The following is a 24,324-nucleotide window of genomic DNA, read 5'->3' on the forward strand; positions in this document are numbered from 1 at the left end:
ACAGGAACAGATCAAAACTGAAGCTCAAAATCATTTGTAGCGCAAAAATCTTTCATTTTAAAATGTATTAGCATATTCTGACCCAGTAAATAGTAATTGTATAGGTGAGATTTTATCACCCAGAGTTGCTGCCTAAGCCTTTGAATAGAAAAGACGTGGAGTTCCTATAAAGTACCATTTGCGGTCATCATGAAACGTATTCCCTGGGAAATCTGCCAGTGCCCGATACTGCTGGCTTTCCAGGTGGAAAGCAAAACTTGAAGCCTGTTCTATTGGATGACCTTGAACTAAAACTGTGGAAGTTGCTTCCACCTCTGCTGGCTGTCTCAGGAGTGGTTATTTCTGCCATGCAGGTGATACTGAATGGCAATTTTTTAATGGATGGGAATACAGGATATTAAATAGCCCTCTTAAGTTGTCTTAGGCAGTTATTGAAAACAACTTTACTTACCTCATTAAACACAGTTTATCTGTAAAAATATTATAAATATAATGCACCTGGTATTTGCTTAATGTCTGTGTGGTTATTACGTTGCTAAACTAATACTGTGAAAAAGCCGAATTCTCCTCCATATTGACTTAGCAGAATTAAAATTGGTCATTGTCTTTGTGCGCTCTCAGAACACACTCTTAGATGACTCCCTCTTCTCCAGAGTGCTCGTAATATCTACACCATCCGAATTCTCCACAGATCCATTCAGGTTTTTAGACCATTTTACACTATTATGTTTGATTACTTGTAATCCCAGGAACAATTACCGTTTATGTAGATAAGTTTGCTGCAGCTTGACTTTACCATGGTAATAAACTCATGCTAGCAGTCGCACAGCTTCATTAGCTGCCCAAAGTACATAATTAATCCCTGAGTTTTATTGTTGTTGGGTTTTTTTGTGGGGATTTTGGGTTTTTTTTTTTTGGGGGGGCTGGGGGGGAGTTTCTTGCTTCCTTTCAGGCTTACTGTTTCTTTACATGCCTTTTTAACCTTTACCTTTTTCCCACTTGGCAAAAAACCCCCATAAATCTCTCTTCCGCTGCTGTGACATTGATGTACCCATTGCTAGAAGTAGTAGAGGTGGGAGAGTCAGTACTAGTTATTTTATAGGGTGTTGGACATGATGGTAGAATCTCAAATTTAGGGCAAATTCATCATGGAGAAAAATTTATAGTCCATATTCCTTCTAAGGACAATGACACCTCATCAGAGGTCAGACAGGATTCTCACCTTTATGTCCTTTGCAGTCTACACAGCACATTGGTAATTGCAAGTACAAAACGGTGTGTCTGCTAATTGCCCGGCTTCATGCGACCGCTGCCAAGTGAAGCAGCATCCAGCTACACAAGAACTGCAGAAGCGAGACGTTAATTCCTTTGGTGATGAAAACATTCAATAAACCAACTTAGAAACCCTATGTTTTAATCTAGAATGAGTGCAGTAAATCTAGTAGATTTACACAAAGTGGGAACGTGAAACAGTCGCTCTCTCGTTACTGGCTAAACTGGGAAGGTAACACTGCACTACAAAGCTTATTACGTGGAGTGTTTCTGTTCTCAAGAGAGAAAAGGCAGCTGTGATTGCTGACTTTGTTTGAACAAAGTTCAATTTTTAATTACTTTTTCGACCAAATACGTTTATCTGTTTTTCGGGACTCGCTAATATAGCATCACGTGTGACTTCTCAGTGGCTGAATGCCACATGTGGCAACGGTGACACCCAGCGAGCATCACCCCGGGCACGGGTGAGAGGGAGGGAGAGTGAGGAACCAGGCTGCCAAAGCTGTGAATAGCGGTGCTAACTCATGGGTTACTATATATCGCCAAGCAGGTGTCCTGACTTTTCCTTTCTTGGCTAGTTTTAATTCTTTCTCTCCTACCTTTTGTCATTGTGCTGTATATTATCTATTTTCTCTCCTCTAAGGAACTCTCTCAGGGCTGTTTATTTATATATACAGCATTTAGTACTTTTCTCTGAGTTTGGCACCCAGCTGTTACTAGAGTGCACTAACAAAACCAGATTTTTTTTTCAATAATAGAGTTGCTGTCAGTGTCTTCTGATAAGATTTATCTTTTCATGGAAAGGAGTAATAATTTTTTTTTCCTCTACAGCTCTATAGCCTTAACAATACAATGTAACTTAGTGTGAATTCTTTCCTTTTTTGTCCTGATTGTATCTTGCTCTAGGGACACAGGAGGCACTCTGGGATGCTGTAGAGGAGTGTGATGACATTTATCTTTCAATGAATATACGTGTTGGGTTGTTGGCTTTGTAAGATAAGGTACATTAGGGATTGATGAGGGATACCCTGGCTGTCCCACCGATCCATTCTGGGGTGGGAGCCTCAGGAACACGAGTTTAGGACAGAATTGCAAAGCCCCAGACTGTGCACTTTAAGCTGGGAGTATAAATACAAATCAGCTCTCAAAGAGGAAAGAAAAATGCCTGTGTTCAGTTTGATGTCTCTGAAGACCTGTCTCCTTTGCCCTGTTTGACAGTGAACAATCAGCCCCAAAGGAAAAAGATGACATTAAACTTTCAGCTGCGTGGCAGTCAAAATGCTACATTAAACTGCTCAGAAAGGAAAAACATTTTTTTAGTGGTGTGTAATGATAAACATATCATTAGCGAAGTTTTTAATGAATTGTAGACTTGGTACCTGTTAGTCGAGATGTTTGTGTCTTAAAAAAGAAAAATGCAGAAGGAGGAATTCTCATTATCTCTGTTGGACAGCTAGGAAAATAATTATTTAACAGAAAATGTTTTTTAAATAGCATTTTCTACATTGAATATATGCTGTTGTCAGAATTTACTGTCAATAGAAGAGGGAGCAGCCCTGTGTATCTTTAATATTTTGAATTAGTCATTTTTAGGTCAGTAATTTAGCAAGGCATATCCAAATGTAACCTTTAATCCCACACTGTGTTTTTTGAGTTCTTAGCTACCTGGGGTCTGGTTTGCATGAGTGGATGGTAGAATTAATTGTCTCCCAAGAGACCACGTATCCAAGCTGAAGTATTCCTGATATATAATGCATATATAACACTCACAGTTACTGTGCCCCGTTTTGCGCAGGTGATCTTCCCACAGGCGAGGATGCTCTGTAATAACGTGTAACTCCTGACCTGTGGTATTTCAGTGCTCCCTCTCACTTGCCTCCTGCTATAAAGAGGAGAATATAGATCAGTGGTGATTCAACAGTGAACTGAAAAGTCCTGAAGTGGACTGTCAGTGTTTAATTTTATACCAGATACCTTTTCTATTATTTTCGGCTTTGATGCAAAACTGTTGCTCTTCTGGTTTCAAAAATAAGAAAAGGTCAAATATGGAGGCAAATTAAGAAGGAAATTCATCATTGATTCTGCTAGAGACAATACATAGCCAAACCTAGAGCTTCCTACTTCTGCTGCCTAATAACAAAAATTAAAGCTATTAGACCGGTTTAAATGAACCACGGGCATAAGCTGGCCCTATGTTCTTACATCCAGTCTTCTGTATGGTACTGCGATGGGCTTACATACTTCTGAATTTAAATTGAACTTCTCTATTGTATGCTTTTAGACAAATGAACTTCATGAATTTTTGCCATGTAGAAAAATATTCCTCTCCATACTGAGGCATTTCCAGGAAAGCTCCTCTTGTTACTATTGAAGTTGACAGTAAAACTTGATAACTGGCAGAGGAGATGGCCAAGCTCAAGAGGATTCAACAATGTCAGTGAGAACAAAGTACAGACAGCTTCTTTAGACGCTATTCTGAATTTCTGTGAAATATGCCTTAAATATGATCTGCAGGGACAGAGATTTTAAAGTCCTGCCATCTTCAGTTGTCCAAAACGACAGCTGAATTACAGCCGCACCTTGCGAGTTGTGGTCCAGTCCTTCTATCCACTGCCCCTCCATCAGAGAGCGCTTTTCACAAGAAAAAGATAGACACATTCATTTTAATAGTTAATCGTAGGACTTTTGATTTGTAACCTGACGTGCCAAGCAGGCGGGTCAGCAATCTGTTCTCTTCATTGCCAGTTCTGAGTCTTCCAGCCCGAGAAGCACCAGGTGCTGAGCTAAATAACATGGTGATAAACACACTCCGTAATGACTCAGGTAACGTGCGCTATATTCATTACATGTTGCTTGTGATTTCACAGATTTATAATTAGAAGCTTTAAAAAATGAAGGTGAATGGACAGGGACAAAATGGAGTCAAATGGCGAAGAAGGGCATAAACAAACTTCTTGTGTTCCCAGAATACTTTCACCGTTCCAGATTCCCCACAGCTTTGGCAAGTCCTTGAACCCCCGCAGTCCCCAAAGACAGCCCCCACTGCTGTCCCTCCTCAGTCTGTATTTTTACAAATCCTCAGCTTGACAACACATTACCACCTCTGGCTATAGTAATTCTCTTGTATTTCTGCACAGCTCTTCACTTCAGTCACCCAAATTTCTCCATCACTACTGGCTGTTCCTGGCTGGTGTTCAGCAGTGACACCACCAAGATCATCTTCTTACCCCCATATTGAGACCAGATACAGGTAATCATGTCAACTCACAGCTTCACATGACATCTGATTCTTGGCCCGTCTCCTAGACCTGCGCTACCAGAGGCTTCAGAAACTCTAACAATTACAAGCATTTTACTTCTGAGACAGGAATATATTAAAACAGAACTAAAAATAACCTAAGTGCCTGCAAACCCTCTTGGAAGAGAGGGAAGGAAAGCAATAAAACCACTCTACGTTCATTTTTTGATTTCAAGCACTTTAATGCAATAACAGAAAACAAAAGCATCTCCGACCTCCTCTGACAGACGTGCCGGAAGGAGCATAGATCTATTTCTGCCTTTGGAAGTCATCGGCAGAGGCAGCAGCTCACTAGACACACTGAACTGCTCTGCCGGCCCTGAAATCAATGAAAAAGGTATTTGATGCTTTCGTACCTGTTATTAATAGATCTTACTCTCAGGTCTTAAGCATCCAACAGATTCGTTGGCCACCTCTTTTTCCTTGGCTGACCCTTAACGTGAGCGTTTAGTGATTTCCCTACTGCCTTTCACTATCATTTTTGCCTTTTTTTTTTTTCCCCATCCATGGCTCTAGATGGTACCTGGGTCTTACCCTAGGGAATTCAGTTTTCTTCCTCAGCTGAAAACAGAAGAAATTAACTGTTATAGAACAATTTTTATGGAAACAAAGCACAACACTTCTGTGTCCGGTGCAGAATGTTTCTTTTTCAAGCCCTGCCTGCCGTTATCCCCGCAGCCACCCAGCCCAACAGCAGCTCTGCTGGCGTTTCCCCGCTCCCCCTCGCTCCAGATGGTGCTCGGTCGAGGTGACTCACGCTGTCACCTCACTGGTGGCTCTCACGGGGATGATGGTGCTCAGAGCGTCCTCCTCCCGGTAACCAGACCGCAGAAACACGCACTCGGGCTGAGTCACTGAGCCACATCACTGCTGGCTCTTCCGACCCACTTATTTTCCTGTCATTTTGTGACATGTTTAGAAAATCTTTTGCTCACGCTGTTTATTCATTATAAGCTATTTTATCTTTTTGAGGGGGCAAACAGAGAGTCTGCTTTTAGGTTTTGGTTATATAGCTTGAAATTCCAAGGGAGAACAGAATAATACATGCTTATGTGATATCTCCAAGCACACAGAAGGTTTCCTGCAATAAGCCATCAAGAAACAGCAAAGCAGAATTGCAGACTGCATCAGAAATACATGAAAACACACTGCAAATTCATCTCTAGCTCAATACTATTGCAATTACTCCAGGAACGGATTTGGGCTCTTAATAAGAGAGATGTTTTATCATACTCATAACTCATGTGTTTAAGATTGCTGGGCAGACATTTAAAGCTCAGCTTGGGGGGAAAAAACGGACACATTGTAGCTGTTCTTTGCTTTACTGATGTTTTTTCTACAACATCAGAAATTATTTCGCAGGGACTGGAAAGAACGTGCTATGTATTCCAGAGAATGGGGAGTTTAGGGAAGGTTGTTTGTATATCACAGATTTTAAGCAGATGTCTCGAGCAGCTTTGCAGGTAACAAACAGGCTGGGAGGGCGGCATCTCAGCGCCCTGTGCCATAGCTATAGGGAAAAGCCTCTGCATTCCGCACAGGCCTGGCTGTGCTGCTCTCCTTTGAGAAGAGCACCGGGTGCCCAGAGAACACCACAGTGCTCTAAAATAAGCTGGAGAACACGCCGCGTAACTTCTCCTCTCGTCCTTTTTGTGCTCCGATAGATTTGACTCATAACATAGGAGAGAACGTGCGGTGGAAATCGGGCTCAGCACATTTCTCCAGCTTCTCTGCAGAAGATTAGGGGACCCACAGGAGTTTTTTTTTCTCCACTCCGCAGATTCCTGCTCTCTTTAAGATTCCCAAAAGCCCTTTTTACTTCCTGAAGAGGTCTGATGGTAACACAAGTATGCTCGCAATCAGACTCTGCTGACTATCCAGCTTCCAAATGAGAAATCCACTGGGATGTGCTTTTCTTTCAGAAGCAGCATTGACTCCAGGGCCTCCTGTAGCTGCTTGCACCCAAGAACCAAAGCACTGGGGAAGGAAGGTTCATGGTACCAGTACAGATTGAATGGCCTTCCAAGAGCTCCTTTCCCAGGAGTTCCTCCTCTTCCCTTTGCTTTGATGGCAACATGGTAACTCTTGCCCAGGACAGCAGTTGTTTGCCCTCCATTCATTATTACTTGCTAGCAGATGTGTGATGTGCTTTATCATTGCAAGCAATTCTACCTAGTGCTTTCATCAAGTCAGATGGATGAAGCCTTCACATGGTTTTTATGAATATGTCCCATAGCCCTTCTTTAGTCATTTAACCATACCTTTTTAAAAAATTCTTTTCCTAATCAGCACCATGGAGTAGATGAAACACGAAGGCTGTTTGACACAGATAGGAGGAAAGATGTTCCATGTGCCTAAGGGGATTGTTACAGATGGTGGGATTAGTCTTTGTCCATCATCAAAATGCACCAGAGGGCTCAGCTGGCTTATGACTTTTGGAATTCAGACTGTCACAGAACTGTTACAGCCCTTAAGTGCTTGGCCACATATTTACTTCTCTCCTCTGAGTTACAAAGCAGGAACAAAGTTTAGGTCTCATGAAAAACAGATGTTGAGAATATATATGGAGAATGCTAGCTATATGTTCTGCAGTCAGATGAAAAACCAGCCAAAATACTGGAATTACAACTACAGTTGCCCTGTGAGGCCAGTACCTTTGCCACAAATGGAGCATAGGGGCCATAGGGACTACTGAACATCGGTGATCTTGCTCACTTGGAACATACTGCCAATGATAATTTAGATTCTTGAAAATCCTGAGAAGAGCAGTGACATGAGCTTTTGGGAGTTCCCTGAGGAGGCCAGGGAGGCAAACTGATACAGTGAAATGTTTTAATGAGGCTGCCTTCCAGATCTTCCCAGAATGAAGCCAAACCTTCCCAATACAGAAAAACAGAATATCCTCTCTCCTTATGTCACAGACATCACTTTTGTAGAAACTCACTGTTTTTTTCACTGTCTGAGAGTCTGGCCTCTAGATATCATCTGAATACAGCAGTTCAATATTGAATGTTTCTCACCAAGAAACTGTCATCTTCCTTAACCATGGTCATTTTCCTCAACTATATTAATTCTCATTATATTAATATGACACCCAAACTGCATGAACATTGAATGGGTAAGGAGCTCTGAGGCTTGCTGACATCCCAGCACATTTTGAATATTGATTCTCTTGAGGGAAGAGTGTTTAAGATTGTTAATTGGTAAAAGTAATTTCAGTACCATTTGGCATGATGGATCTCCAGAGTAAAACAGGCTTTGCTTGTGATCAGCATGAATAATATGGGGAACCCAAGTAAGAATAATCATCAGTATCAATGTCTCTGCCTCCAAGTGTCCTGAGCACACACAGCACGGAACCAGGGCCAGCGCCAGGGGCAGCAGCTGAGCTTCCCAATAAATGTCTTACACGACAGATGGATGGAGAGCAGATCCCCAGCGGAGGTGACAGCGGCACCTAAACAAGGAAAAAGACGTCAGCAATAAGGATTATTAGAAGAGGTATTTCACTGTCATATTTTGGGAAGAGAGAAGTAAAAAGGCAGCAGGAAGAGCTGTCTAACATGATGAAAGTAGGGCAACAGGCAAGATGGAGTTAACCAAAGCAGCAAATAATAAAAGGATCGACATGTTTTAATAACACGAGCAAAGCAGCAGAAGGGCAGCTCCCTGTGGAGACCCGCATTCCGTGCAGAGGCGGCAGGGAGAATAAAAGCTCTTAGGTTGTGATTAAAATAATATTTGTGCGAGAAACACCTACTTTTTCTACTCCTCACTTACTGATGACTGCATCATCCTTTGTGCTGTCACACACACAAATCTCTCGGGTTTCCTCTCTGGAAACACCCCTGTGACAACACCTGTTCTGACAGCACTTGAGGTGCTTGGACAACAAGCAACCCACCCTCAGGCACAGGGTTATGAAACAAGGACTCCAAGATCTGGGGGCAAGGGTCATGTTGGTGACATCCAAGCTGAAGAACATACGAATGATCACAAAGGCTGAATTTTGTATTCTTCAGGGAGTGAATTCAAAATGCTCCAGCCCTCAGAACCAACACCTGAGTCACGGCTGCCAAGACAGCTGAGACTAAAATAAAACATTTGCCAGGAAGCTAATGCTGAAGTGTGTTCGCTTCCAGGGCAATAATCCAGTATAGCAGCTCTCAGGATAGGTAGCAGTTTCAATGAGAGCTGAAGGTGCAGTTTCTGCTAATGTTACAGAATTTTTTTAGCTGTTTTCTGTGTCTTAACATTAATGGGCTTTCTGCACACATCAAGGATTTTGAGCACTCACAAAAATGATGGAAGATATTGACCCAAGGCACAAGACCCCGAAATGGTTTGATGCCAAATTATGACAGTTTCCAGATCTTTGGTATCAGGGCTAAGTTATTAGTAAGGTCAAAGAAAATTAGGAGTGGAATATAATAAACCTTGTCTTGGCTGTGCCAAATAATATATCGGCTTCTGCTGCCCCTTCCCAGGGTCTGTTATTCTCACCTTTGCTCTTTCCCCAAGCAGAACCTGTTGCTGCAGTATCTGCAATATGGCACACCTGCTTCTTTATGACTATTAAGTACACAGATGCTCATTCCAGAATGTTCGGTGACATTCAATAAAGCAAAAGGCAGTGACAGATGTGACCTATACACAAATCAGATCCCAGTAAGAGAAGTAATCAAGGGCTCAGACATTTAGTGTTAAATACCTTTTGCTATCTGTTAAAATGGGTGAATGAACGGCATCAATATCCAGGTTTAAAGCTCTGCATCTCAAGCTGCTGCACAGGTCCCTGGCAGGGACACGGTGGTGTTGTCAGATGAGATCTAGCTGATCCTGTCAACGTGGGATGGAGTTTGTACATCTCTGACCATGCATTTTCTGTTTCTGCAGGATGGATGACATCCAGCTGTGCAAAGACATCATGAACCTTAAGAAAGAGCTGCAGAGTTTGGTAGCAATCCCAGGTAACGGCTCGCTCCAACCTAATATTAGGAAAATGGTAGGGATGGGGTCAGGAACACACCTCTGCCTCTGATAGTCAGAAATCTCCCCCCAAGGCTGAGTTTCATCTCTTTCCTTTAGTCCTTATTTTTTTTCTTCCTGTTTTCCTTCCCATCTTTAATCTCCTGGTCTCTAAATTTCTTTTCATGTTGTATTTCACTGCTCCCTGGGCAGCAACCCTGCAAATATCACTGAAACAAGGTGCACGTTCCTTAGTTCTTGTACTCCCTTGAAAATCTCAGGGGAACCAAGTGGCACAGAAATTGTCAGGTAGAAAAGACAGAGAGCTGAGATAGCCAAGATAAAAGGGAGAATGGAGGGGGATTTACAACCAGCGCTGTGAACGCGATTGCTTTTTTCCTAGACATACCAATTCATTGTCATACTTGTAGTTAAGTCTGCCTTCTAGAATGAAGTAAAATGGGTTTCTACAAGAAGCAAGGGACAAGTCTGCTTTGTGTTTTGCCTTAATTCTCTGCAGTTCACCACTCTAATGAGGAATGGAGTTGTGGGCAGTTTTGCAGTCCTTAACTCCAAACTCCAGCTGGAAACAAGGAGGAAATTTGCTTCACTACAGCTTTGCTGGTTTGGGTCACCCACAACAGCCCTGCTCTGTTCAAGAAAAAAGCACAGACAGACCCTGCAAACCACTCAGCAACTGCTCTAAGCCATTTACACCAAATATTACTGCATGGCCTCTAGCGCCCTTCAGAAATAATTTGCTGCTGCCTAATTATTAAGGACAAGTTTTTATTCTCCTTTGGTTATCCTCATTTCCACCCCCTGGTCCCCATTTTATTGTGCAACTTTCTCCCCAGAAAGGAGAGAGCAGGTCGCTCATGAACTAGGAAACGGGTCTACTCTGAGGCCACATATTCTTGTACAAGAGCTTTTCCATTTTTCTTTGCACTCAACAAAAGTGGATTCATAATCTTTTTTCTTTCTTTGGACTTCTTAGTTACTTAAAGGTCACATTTTTAATTTCTAATAACACTATTGGTACGTTATTGGTTTAAATGGTATTGGAAAGGATTATGAATCCTAGAAAATCATGTGAATGATTCCCCTTGCCTCGCCTCCCCTAGTCTGCAGCTTTCCTACCCAGACTTCTAACTTACAGTTAGGGTTGATCAGTTTTCATTTTTTTGGTGGGCTTTTTTTTTTTTTTTTTAAACATTTTAGAAACTATTTTGCAATCACAAAGTCTTGAGCAGAGATACACGAGCAGCAGTTTCCCCTCAGCACTTTGCAAATCTCAAACTTAAGAATTGCAAGGTTGCACAGTTCTAGCAGCACCACCTTTTGGCAAACTCACAAGAAGAAAAATTTTGTCTCAACAAAGACAAAGGAGCTGCTGCGTTGACACAGAACTAAGTGTGAACCCAGAAACACAGCTTCCAGAACTGGGTTCATTCATAACATTTATCATCATTTCCCTGTTAGCATATGGATTTGTATAGAGACCTCCTGCTTGGTTTCAGCAATTTCTAAGCATTCTTCTTTTTTCTGTGCTGCATATTCAGCATTAATCACAGGAATTCTCCATAGGTAACAATGTAGAAGTCTTGAAATCTTCATAGCAATCAATAACCACCTTTATCATTTCTAAAAGATGTAACACAGAAAATGCATCCCAGACAAAACAGCATTGCTATATTACAAATTACTTCCTCTGCCAGACCATAATTTTAAATTCTCCAAGGAGCATGACTTACAGAATTTCATTGTCTCCAATATTTTCAAGGTGCTTTTATCTCACCAAGGAATGGATTTATTGCAGAAATTCCCAGCAGTAAGCGTCCTGAAGCCTATGATTCAAAATTAAGCTGTATTAAGCAATTGTTTTCAAATGTCTGATTTATTTAGCTGTTTAAAATTAAGTTCAATCAGCACACAACATAGCTCAGATGCATCACACTGCAGGCAGCTTGTCCTTCTTGCAACTCTTATTGTACTTAATTTTAGGGCTCTCTAAATGCAGTTCTACTGCTCAAAACTGACATTCTTGATTTAAGGCAATGTGTCTTCCCAGCTAATCAAATCTTTCAGCTTCCTGAGGAAATACGGGGCTGGGATTTGCCGCTGGCTCTCACCTCTCTGCTCCACTTGCTACGTTTAAGGTTTATCTTAACTATATTTGCTTTATAACCTTGAACTACAGCTCTGTAACACCTAACATTCTGGAGTTTTAGTTTGTGACAGGCACATCTTTCATGTCACAAAGATGCTTGTTTACAAACAACCTCCTCATTACAGAACAGCCAATTAACAGGGTCATATATTAATTAGTCAGATTTTTGAAGCACGGGGAAAATAAACCATTTCATTTATTTTTGATGCAGGTCTGAAGAACCATTGACTTCAATCAGCAATTCATTCTTAGACATCTGCAGTGTCCCCCCCAGCCCCAACCCGCTTTCTAAAATCCACAGTAACGGTCTCTCTTTGTTTTTGACCAGAAAAAGAAAAAACAAAGATGGAGAAACAAAGAGAGGATGAACTGATTCAGAAGATTCATCGACTGGTACAAAAAAGAGATTTTCTTGTAGATGATGCAGAGGTGGAGAGATTACGGTAAGAACTAAAAGCAACCAAACTTAGTGAGATTTCATAAGTCTTAATGTCACACTGGAGTGAGTGACAAAATTTACATCTGACATAAATGAGAGAGAATTGGTCCTTTAAAACAACTTAGCTAAAAGCCTCCTCCCAGTTCCATGGGCAAAACATTAGATCACTGCTGTGGCTCTTTAACCCATTAGTGATTCACTTGGCTCTTGACTACAGTGAAGTTTGGTCTCTTACTTTCCTACCAGAAATCATCTGGGCATTTACCATTAAAAAGAGAAGGTTTTTTGCTGCTGCCAGAGGATTCTCTTTGCATGAGAAGTACACACAAAATGGAATTCCGCAATGGGTATTTTTATAGACATCTAAAATCTGCCTTTTAAAAATAAAATATTAACATGGTTGGGTTTTATTCTTACTATTCTCACCCTGCCATAGCAAAAAAAGTGAGAATGCAATCACTAACACAGGTCTACCTCACCTAAAGCATAAATGAGCTCAGTACCGTTTCATGTCGGTATCTTAGCCCAGAGTTGCTGAGAAACCTGTGGCCTTCCTCAAAAGTTCCTTTCCAGCTGTTGCACCGAGATCCTAAAGCTCACAAGTAGTCAGAGTTCTGCTGTTACTTCCCTTGGCTCTTTTAACAGGAAAGATTGGAGGCTTATCAGTCCATTCATCCTAAATGACAATAATCTCTTCCAACACATTGAAATTCTCAGCAAGCAAAGGACAGAGCTCAGAACCCTCGCCAGAGTCCCCAGCTGACAGGGAGCCCGAGCTCCTCAGAACTCTCAAACGCTGGTTTGATGTGCAAATCACAAAAACCTCGTCAGCAACCAGACAATAATTGTAGGCTACTGAAAACGAGCCGCTGTGCGCTACACAGAAGTGAATACATCAGTGTCAATTCACATTTGCAGGAAAACCTGAGGCTTTTCTTTAAAACTCTTGGTAGCACAATCTGCTTTTCCTCTCAACTGAGAGAGTCAGTGTGCTCATTGTTAATGGTTAAATAACAAAACAGCAGAGAAACTAACCTGGAAATATCATTAAAAGATACAATCAAGGCTAGCAACACAGTCTTTTCATTTTGGGCTTAATGCTCTTATCTTCAGGCAAAGAAAAACGTACTTCGTTTTGATAAACAGTAACAGCAGAAAACCATGAGATCCAGTCTTTTGTCTGAGCAGGCCTTTAAAAATAAGGCGCAGAATAACACCCATTTGTATCCTCTGCTTTCCTTTGTAGAGGAACCATGGCAAAGCACTTGTGAGACCAGCTTAAAATAGGGGACACATTATGGTTTAAATCCACTGACAAGGGCAGATAATGAATCCAGCACTATCAGAGACAAGTAAAGAACCTTGGGGAAAAATCTGTCTCCAAATTCTACAAGAAGTTTGTTACTGTTTTTGTTTAGGCAAAACTTTGCTCTCTAATAAGCAGGAAAAATAAGTGTTTTTAACAAGAACAAAGTAGTGAATTGTTTACTAGTGACTTGATCCTAGCTACTCTAGCTTTGTTGTCCTGTTTATAGAGCAAGCATTATTATTTCTGTAACAGATTTATTTTCCTTTTCCCCACCAGCGAGAAAGAAGAAGACAAAGAGATGGCTGAATTCCTTCGCACCAAGTTAAAACCCTTAGACAAAGCAACACAGTCTCCTACCAGTGAGTTCCTAAACATTCAGAGAAAAAAGAAAAAAAACCCCAAACAAAAAAAGGAAAAACTCCAAAAACAACTGAAAGGGCATTTTCCAAGGCCACTCTGGGTTAATCTCGCTCAATCACCCTGAAACAAGAGAGTGTGTCAGCAATTGCTGGGCACTTAGAATTCAAGTGCCCTGTTAGACCTTAAAACTGAATCCAAGTAATCTTGCTTTATATGTTTTAAATATTCGAAGTACATTTGAATATACATATTGCCACAACCTGCTTTTGTAAGCAACTAGATTTATTTTTGCCTATTATTTTCCCACCTGATTCTGCAAGAATAACCAGGGAAAACCTCTTAACATGTATGCCAGGATATCTGGAGCTAAGTTTGCTTGTTTTACTGCAAGGAAGATGGAGACTAGAGAATACGCTGTAAACTTCAACAGCTGCCCCAAATTTCTTACATGTTACCAAAATAAATAGGTTTTTTCCTATCACCTCAACCCAAAACACTTTTGGACAGAACTGTACACCACAGTGATTTCTCAGAAACTAAGCAGGTTACATGATCCCTTGGAAGCTTTTAGCTGCAGCTTTCAAACTAAATAGTCACAGCATGAGCTCTAAAAGTTACCAGGCTGGTTGTGACCTCTGTCAAACTGAGCTCTGAGGCAAGGAGACAGTCCAGTGAGAGCAGTGCCCTTCTTAGAAATGGAATTCAATCCACCAGCTCAAGAGGTTTATATCCAAACTCACCACCATTTTGCACAGATCAAGATCTTGCTAAAGAGTTTCCAGAGGGATGTGGAATGACTGTGAAGTTCAAGTACGAGGTTGCCAGAGACATTTTAAGATGCATCAGTAATTATTTATACCCTTTTAGTCACAGGGAGCACGAATCATCTCCCTTGTTAGTTTACTTCATATGTCATGGTTTTAAACACAATGTTAGAGATAAATTAAAACCTACCTTTATCTTGTTCTCCTAATTATGACATCCAAGTTGATGAGAGAATGAACTCTAGCAATACTCTTGTTCTTCGGCTCCTTAGCAGTTAGGGTGTCAACGCAGTAAGATGACTTTCTGTGAAAGGACCTGTTATCTGACCCCATAGCTGTGACCAGGGACTCCCGGATTGAACAAGGTGGGAGAGGTTTACCCACCCATTGAGATGTCTGGATTCTTCGGCCCCTCTTAACCCCCTTCCCCGAAGAGAGAAGTTTGAATCCACATACCAGCTTGGTTACTAACAGAGTGGTAGATGTGTTAGTCAAACAAGAGGTTAAAAATTCAGGGGGAGGAAGGTGGGAAAAGTTTGCATTCTTTAATCCACAAGTAGGAAGAAAGAATTTGACCAGCTCTTGGTTTTAATGGTGTCCTGTTTTGAACATTGCAGGCAGCCCAGCAGAAAAGAAGGCAGAACCTCCTCCAAGCAAGCCCACCATTGCCAAGGCAGGATTGGCCATTATCAAAGATTGTTGTGGGGCCACACAATGCAACATCATGTAGCCCAGGGCTACTACATTTGTGTTTTCAAATGTTTTCATTGAATGGAACTGGAGGGCAAGGTGAACTAAGAGCGTCCTGCTGATAGAATCGAGAGCAACTGGTACCACAGTAATGGGTGGAATGTACAATGGCAGGTTCTTCACTGTTGCATGGATCACTCAACACGCATGCCTAAAAACAAGAGAAACCTATATAGTGGCTGTCCAGTGACCAGAAAAGATCTGTAGTAGAGGCAACAAAAACACCCCAGTCATAAATGTGAAATGAGGATACACTTCATGCAGTAAGGTGTGAAAAAGCAATTTGAATAGGTCACCACTTTGTAAGAATTTTTTGTACACTTTCCCCCCTTGACAAACAGCACTCAGCAATTGCTGAAATATCCCATTTTGGCTACTTTTCAAAACAAAAGCCACAAATAGCAATGCTGCAGATAGCGCAACTGATAGATGAAGCAAACTTAGGATAACTAATATTGCATACAAAATACTTCCCAAACTCGTGTGATGTTCAACTACTTTGATGAGCAGCTTCACTCCTAATTCTTCCTAAAGAATGAGGAAGAGTGACAAGAATGCTGCAAGTAGATAGTATTCATTTTATTTAATTCAGAAATCATATGGGATATAAAAATCTATTTGCACCAGGGAAAATAAATCTCTGGTGAAGCTTCAGCAAGCACAGCTCCAGCAATCGGCAAATAGATGATGTAGCACAAAGGGGCATCGTTTCTTTTTTAGATCTCCACCTCACATGGAGTCTGAGAAATAATCACTCAGAGTTTTGTCTGCTATCAGAAGTTACACACAGTATGAAATTACTTATCACTGGGAGGAGAGTGGAAGACAATTTAATATTTAAAGAATGCTTAAAACAACTATTAAAGGCATATTTCATGGCCATAAGAATATAAACTAGCAAGCATAGGAAGACACCAGCCACCCGAGACAAATTGAGTACAAGACAAATGTACAAATACAGAAGTAGGTATTTGTGGTAAGAAGATCACATTCTACACAAATGGGTTTAAAATTAAGGGAAATACAGAAAGACTTACCTGTGTTTCACCATTAAATGTGTTTCTGGTCTCTATGCAGATTAAACCTTGTGGAATCTAATATCTTTATATTAGCTGTCAGTAGCTGGCTTGTCTGTGTGATGGTATTCCATATAAGTGTACTGTGATAGGTGTAAATAGTAAAATAAACGTACATGGATCTAATGTGAAAATCTCAGGCTTAGAAATAACAAACAGATAGGAAAAAGTTCCTGAAATAAAGTTTTTCAAGAGGAACTTCCATGTTGTGAAGGCAGCTAAGTGAAGTGTGCACTTATATACAAAGGAACCAGAGTTATAGGAAAGGAAAAAGACATAAACAGCAGTTAGTCAAAAAAGGATAAACAGTAATATTTTTTAGAGCAAGAAAGTATCTTATTAAGGTTCAAGGAGATAGATACCATCTAAAGTAATTCAGACTATTTGTGTACAAATAAAACTTAATCCCCAACATCAGACTGATTGAATGAACTTCTGCATTCCCAGAGTAATTTGTTTCAGTACTTCACGCTCACTTGAGACAAAGAATCTTCATCACTAAGTTCCTTAATGATCAAGGAGGGAAAAAAACACAAAAAGGTTTTGAGTAAGACGTGAAGCACTTAAATTACATTGACCAAGGATGGCAGGAAAGAGGACAAAACATATTCAAAGGCTGAATTATCATATAAAATTATTGCATCTGTGGTGATACAACATCCCATTAAGCTCTGCAGCTGTTAATATCTGCTGTATCTGGTACAGGTTGGACTCCATAAGGCACCTGTGTACATTAACTGAGGTATGGGGAAAACTGCTTTGCAGGGAGAATATGCACCGGAGGGGAAGAAGCACCCACTGGCTTCTGGAAAATTCAGCAGCCTCTTGAATTTGCTGGTACCCAATTAAGACATCAGGAATTACCAGTATTGTAAGACAAGAGGTAGGTGTTCAGTGCCATTAACAAAGGCAAATGCAAGTTAAGGAAAAAAACACTAGTGAAGCACCAAACTTAAAGTCTTTGGAGGATCATCTGTTAAAACCGAATATTGTGAACACCAATAACAAGTCCTGAAGGACTTGGCACACAGCTGTTGTAAAGCAAGAGGTGACTTACACACGTTAACGCTTCAGCCAGGCTGTGGTGATGGTTGGGGTGCGCCCTGCGCGCTGCACAGCATCTACAGCCCCTTGGGAAGAAAAGGGAAATCAGAGTGTAGGTTTGTAGGAAAAAAATGCATTATCGCCAAAAGGAGCCAGACGTTTCCGGGATGTAACACATGACCAGGCCACAGAGCCCCCTCCCTTAATTAAAATGAACACCCATTAAGTGTGAATATGTAAATTCGCATACAGCACCACTGCGGCCAGTGCCCCAAAGGGACTGGAACTACAGCTGTGTTAGTGAGAGAGAACTTCATTTTCAGAAGTTCTGGCTTGGCTGAACCAAAAAGTTTTTGCGTGAGTTTGTTTTGTTTCAATTAGCAAATGCTTCCGTTCTGCTGTTATTTGGGTGGGTTGAGCCGCTTGCCTGCAGTGCCCCAGTGGCTCCTTTGAAAGGGGGTCAGTGATGCTGCTTAGCGATAAAATCCTGGATTTTTTGGACTGTGAGGTCAGATTCTCACCTGTGTTCAACACTGGTGTACAGTGCTGTTCATCCAGACACAGCAGAACCCTAACGGCTTCCTTCAAACGTAATGGCTGTAATTAAACAAATTAAACTTAAGGAGGAATTAAGTGTGTAAAAATCTTGGTCCTTTAAAGATCAGACTAAACCACAGAGTATTCCCAAGTCCAATGAGGGGCCTAAACTTCCGTGATGCCACGAACATAGCACATTATGTCATCCCCATGTGTAAAATCAGCAGAAAATCAGACATATTCTTAGGTGACCAGGTTGAAAGCCAATTTTTAGCTGTTACTGTCTGCAAAAGAGGGACATTGGTTGACCCAAGCACCCAAAAATCTCTTCTGGAAATCCTGGCTGTTTATCATCTATCGCAAAGAAGGCATCAGAAAAAGAAGAAAAATTAAGATGGATTTGACACACTATTTCCTCAATGAACTGCTAAACATGGTTGTATTCAGGAAAGGATCTTGGTCTACTGAGAAAAATAAAAGTGCTGAGGTGCTATTTGTACTCATCTCCAATTTGACCAGCAAACGGTTCTCTTGTACCTTCCCCTAGACCTACTGAATCTCTTCAGCAAAGTAAAGTTAAACATATTTCCAAATAAATTAAGCTGCTGTGTTCAACTAATATCTGTTTCTTCCTGTTACTGAAGGAAATTGGTGGAGTAGAGTGGGATGTCCTTATTGTGCTGCTATATTTTTCAAAAATAGTAGGATGATTATTCTACAAGAAAGGAATAATTTGATAAGTTAGTGATGCTACTGAAATAATAAAGGATTTTATCTCACTAAAAACCCCATAGTTTCTCCAATGGCACTACAAACAACAACAACAAAATAATCACCAAAAAAGCAAATGTCATGATGCTCCTAGATGACTTTGAAACCTCCCTACAGCCCAGAGCAGTGCGCAGATGACAGTTCACAGCCGTACACTGAGAAGATAAAGGGCCCAATATACTTGAGTATCAAAACCATTGCCAAGCCAGAAGAGCTTAACAGCAATTGGGAAAAAAAAAAATTAAAAATCAGCACTATCTGGCCTGCTCAGCAGAGCGGTTTGACAGCTGCTACCTGAGGTGTAGGGCTCTGGAGATCTCAGAGACCCAAGAGCAGGAATGAGCTGGAATCTGGTACATCTAGGGGTGCAGCTCACGTTGCTGCTTTGCTTTCCTTGCCCCAGCTTTCCCCCTGGGGGAAGCCAACACAGGGAAATAAAAATTTGCATTAACAAAGTTTTGGTGTTGAGTCAACTAAGGAACATCTAACAGCAATACTATTTTATCATCTGAACAAGGGCTGCAGAAGAGAAGTTTCTCTCCTCCCCCATCTGCCAGAATAAAATAATTCAGCTCAACAGAAAGCATTAAATGTAACCCAATTGAGGAATCAGAAGTCAAACGAGCAATACACAGGAGAGAGAACACGTCACCCAGACTTTCTCTGCCTAATTGTACCCCGGTGACAAGTTACCAGTGTCTTGTTAACCAAGACACAGTTAATGAGAGTTAACAAGTACTTTCACACACACGCCTCTCAACCCTCCCGAAAGAACGGCACTTGACCTAAAAACCAATAGCAAGTTGCGAGAGGTGCCCAGTGCAGCTGCCGCTCTGTGCTGGTGACCATCGGTTCACGGGTGCCCACCCAGGCCGAGCACGTTTGCATCGGCAACAAGGCAGATGGTGAACGAGAATCGTTTTCCCAATATTCGGTTCAGCTTGATCTCAAACTGCGCCGCTTGGAACTAAAGCATTTACAGCAGACTGAAATAAATTACCTCAAATGATAAGGTTAGGTTTATTCTATACAAGATGTATAGATGTATATTCTACACAAGATGTATAGAATACACATATTCTACCCATATCCTTATCCATACTCCCTGCCTTTGAAGCAGTTAAAATCTTTACTGGCATTTCAGAGGCAGCTCTTGGACAGTAAGAAATTGACTGCTGGCTCCAGAACCAAAGAGATCTCCGATGTCTTTTACAGTTAAGACTGAAATAAAATTCCAGCTGAGAATGAATAGAAAACCTCCAAGTTAGACTCGTTGGTAAACAATTTACACAGAAAATATTTCTGGTCACGAAAAATAATATTTTTCTTATGGAACAGAAGTAATTGAGTTCAGATTTTTTTTCTTCAATAAACGTATTCCCCTTACAGTAGAAAGACAACCAGAAACTCATTACAGCAACACAGAGAATATGTACTTTGCAGTACAGCATCTTCCAGGATGTGCAAATAAACCAAGTCAGGCTGTGGTTTGCTCCTGCCTAACACAACGGAAAATTTCTCGGTGCTCCAACATACACAGTAACGTCAGCATTTGACAGGTCAAATGCCGGCAGGTCACAGCCAGACTCTCCCATTTCAGGAACAGGCTGAAGAAAAGCAAAGCAATTTTTGCTCCGTTGTGGCCTTGCGGAAAGGGCAGGTCCCTTCCCTGTCCCACGCCCAGCAGGTGGTCCCGAGCAGCTCCAAGTCCAAGCTGCTCCTCCAGAGCAGTCACGTTAGCTCAGCAAACAGTGTCTTGCTCTGCCCCAGCACAAACACCACCATTGTTATCCAGGTTCAGCCTGTGCCATGTAATCCCATCCATCCTGCAAGCAGCCAGCCAAGCAGGCTGCTTTTGAACAGGATCATGTCATAAAAACATTATTTCAGGTCCAAACTTCTCCCCTCCAAGTGGAAACACCACCATTCACGTGGCACCTTGAGAACAGCTCAGCGTCGAGAGCTGGATCAGCAGCCCGGGCAGCAGCCGACAGCAGCAGAGCACGATAAGGAAGCGTCCAACAGCAGCATTGCCCTCACATGTAAGCTTGTATCCTTTATACAATTATTACTTTATTAATTGGAGGCAGTTTTCTACAGTAGTACATCTGAGGTTGCACTAATTGTGATAAGACACCAAGAAATACTTTAGCTGATACCCAAAAAGTAAACCTGGCCAGCTCCAGAAATCAGCAGCCTGGCACAGGGATTACGTGATCCAGCCTACGCTGCCGTACTTTAGACAGGTAACACAGCTGAACAGAGAACTTCCAGTTCAAGATTTTCAAAGTACAACACGGAGCTCATGCACCACCAAGAGCTACAAATGACAGAAGCGATGCACTGAACTATTTCTGTCTTCACAAACACCAGAAATTCCATTGACTGGAGACACATGCTTGGTTTTGCTAACAAATCCCAAGAGTTCCACTGAATGGAACCTTTCAAGCCAACTACCTGTGACTGGATTTGGAATGCAGAAAAACAGCTTTCCTTTTTGACAGTATTGAGCTTTTGTAGTCACACACGTGTACCGTGGCTATTTGCTTGTGCACCTTCAGGCCAGAAACCCCCTTTGATGCCCCAGCTTTGTGTCACTGGGCAACCAAAGCTGCTCTAATAGAACCCTGTAAATGCAAAAGCTACTTGACAAAGTTGTTCGTTCTTTTTTTTTTTCTTACCAGTAGACTTCATCACACAGGCAGAATGCCATTTTTGACTTTTGAATCCAATAACTGAAAGGCTGACTTGAGACTTGTGCCCACAGCATGACAATTATAATAGCGCTTTGACAGCGGTACCATCTGAGCCACTGGAATGCCGGAGGCTTCACCACGTCCTGCGCAGCACTCAGTCCGTGGCAGGTCAGCTCAGCACCGCTGTGTGTGCCATATGCTACTAGAATAGCTCCTGGCAGTCACGCAGCCTCCAAATCTCAAGGTGAAATGAATAAATGTCATCTCAAAATAAGTCCGCAACAGGTGATGTTTCTCACCATCTTTCTTCCTGAATTACTACAAACTTATTTCTGGCATGACGTCACAGCTCACAAATCGCTCTGGAGCTGGCAAAGGCTGCTACAGCCTCCTCAGACGGGCGGACAAGGGTGGATTAGAATCACTCCAAAACCCTGTTTGGCATAGACACATTTTAAAGTAAATATTTTGAAGGCTTTTGCTTTAGGACAGTCAAGTTCAACAGACTGTAGTTTCTGAAGAGATCACCTGGATCCTCACAAGCAATGGGAACACTCCAGTTTCCACTATTTGTCTTGGGACTAAGAACAGTCCCTTGTAACACAAAATACAGAGCTAAGCACCAAAAGTATAAGCCAGATGCTTTTACGCCTTGTCTGTACCTACACAGGCCATCTGTAAAAGCAGAAAGATTATCCTGCTGCAGAAACACCTCACTCAGCTTTTCAGGTAGCAAATCGTCTTAGTTAGGGCGAGGAATTTCCTTACCTGTCATCTTGCTACGGCACTGTTATTCTTCCCGCATACAGTCCAGGATACCTTAGAAGTCCTGCAGGATATGGATCCTTCAATATGCTGACCACAAGCTTTTAGAGATGTTGTTTTCAGGAGGTTTTCTTACTTCTCTCCTAATCCATTTATGATTGTTTCATCCTAGCTCACTCCTCTGAGAGGATCCTGGAAATTTCCACATATTTGTCACATTCTGCCCTCACATTCCCCTCCCACAGCTTTAAAAACAGAGCAGAAAAGGTGAAAGCAATCTCTGGTCACAGGGTTATTGTGTGAACTGCTCTTCTCCCTCCCTTTGCACAACTTGATTGTTTTTCTCTGAATTCCCTTCACATATTAAATGTTTATCCTGTTCTTCAGGTAAAACTAAATTACTTACCTGCAGCCTGATAAGGTGCTCAGGTCCCACTGCATAATATGCAAATCTTTATCCTATGTCTGTTGGCAACAACCTTCTGTCATCATTTACGAATCCTGTCTTAACAGCTCGAGCTTCAATGTGAGATGTCCTCAAACAACGCTCCTCAAAGTGTGACCAGCAGGTCGGGCGGCTTCTGTCCAGCTTCTCACTACTTAAGGCCAAACTGGGCAAGTGCTCAGGGAAACAAACACAACCCTGTCAGTGGCAATAAGCCAAAGGAGGAAAAACAAACAAAACCTTTCTTTGATAGGTATTCTAGAGACAAGGCAGCAAAGAATTAGATAGGACTAGTGGAACATCTGAAAAAGGCCTGAAAACTGATCTGTCCTAAAGAAGCCTTTTCTACCCTACAGAAAAGGCTCAAAAATACCTTGAAGTGGCATCTCAAATTTCTTGTAAAATGGCATTCTCTGTCAATCTGCTTTCTGTAGCATACATATAGCACTAGTCACTTCAATTAAGATGTTTTCTCATTTTCTCCATCTATGCAATATTGAACATTAAAACAGTCCCTGCAAGAGGGAATATGTTAAAAGTTAACACATACTGGAAGAGTAGAGATACTGTATCTCATCCTCTCAGCAAATACCAGCTAAATTGTGGGAAAACACCCACAAGATCTCCAGGTATCTCCGTTGTTCCACAGCACACATCCATGGTAAGACATCACACTATACATTAAAAAAAGTGCTGACTTTAAAGTACATCAGCATCTGATTTTCTGTGGCCACACAGACTGAACAGGTACCGAGGTCGAGCTTGGAATGAGAAATCACTTCAAGCCGAGGTTTTCGAACTCAACTTTTCAAAGGCACAAAAGCAATTAAACATTCAAATTGCAATAAGGTTCACTGCAAAGACACTGAACACATTCCAAGTGTCAAAGGCAAGACTTTTTTTTCTTAAATTACTTTTAACAGAAATGAGTTAAACCACAGTTCACCACGCAGTAACGCTCTGTCCTGTTACATTATGGCAGAAAATAACAAGTCATATTAATTTTAGGGAAAAAAAAAAAAATTCAAGCTATTCCCATCATGACTTTTAGAAACTTCTTACTAATTTAAACAGATAGCTTAACATAAAATGAGAATGAAAGAAGTGGGAATGTTTGCAGCATGATACCAGAAAACCCAATTCACCTTTTGAAGGCAATCACATACCAGGTGGTAGGAGGGATTTTACTCACGCATACTTCAAACAGAACCACAGAAAATTAGGGATTGGAAGGGACCTCAAAAGATCATCTAGTCCAATCCCCCTGCCAGGGCAGGAACACCTAGGTGAGGTTACACAGGAAGGCGTCCAGGCGGGTTTTGAATGTCTCCGGAGAAGAAGATTCCACAACCTCCCTAGGCAGCCTGTTCCAGTGTTCTGTCACCCTGACTGAGAAGAAGTTTGTTCTCAAATTTAAGTGGAACCTCTTGTGTTCCAGCTTGAACCCATTACCCTTTGTCTTACTGTTGGTTGTCACTGAGAAGAGCCTGGCTCCATCCTCGTGACACCCACCCTTTATATATTTATAAACATTGATGAGGTCACCCCTCAGTCTCCTCTTCTCCAAGCTAAAGAGCCCCAGCTCCCTCAGCCTTTCCTCATAAGGGAGATGCTCCACTCCCTTAATCATCTTTGTTGCCCTGCACTGGACTTTCTCCAG

The 24,324-nt window shown here is 41.6% G+C and overlaps 1 protein-coding gene across 1 annotated transcript in view; it reads left to right on the top strand.

Moving 5' to 3' along the window:
- The window catches only part of BMERB1 (bMERB domain containing 1), a 53,171-nt gene extending 34,527 nt beyond the window's left edge, over positions 1-18,644 (top strand). Inside the window, exons 3-6 of the mRNA XM_065644699.1 lie at positions 9,467-9,540; positions 12,037-12,151; positions 13,733-13,815; positions 15,198-18,644. Coding sequence (XP_065500771.1) covers positions 9,467-9,540; positions 12,037-12,151; positions 13,733-13,815; positions 15,198-15,310 — 385 coding nt within the window. The 3' untranslated portion in view covers positions 15,311-18,644. The remainder of the gene's footprint in view (positions 1-9,466; positions 9,541-12,036; positions 12,152-13,732; positions 13,816-15,197) is intronic.
- Positions 18,645-24,324: the final 5,680 nt, after the last annotated feature.

This window comes from Caloenas nicobarica, chromosome 14, assembly GCF_036013445.1.
Source record: "Caloenas nicobarica isolate bCalNic1 chromosome 14, bCalNic1.hap1, whole genome shotgun sequence".
NCBI classification, from domain to species: domain Eukaryota; kingdom Metazoa; phylum Chordata; class Aves; order Columbiformes; family Columbidae; genus Caloenas; species Caloenas nicobarica.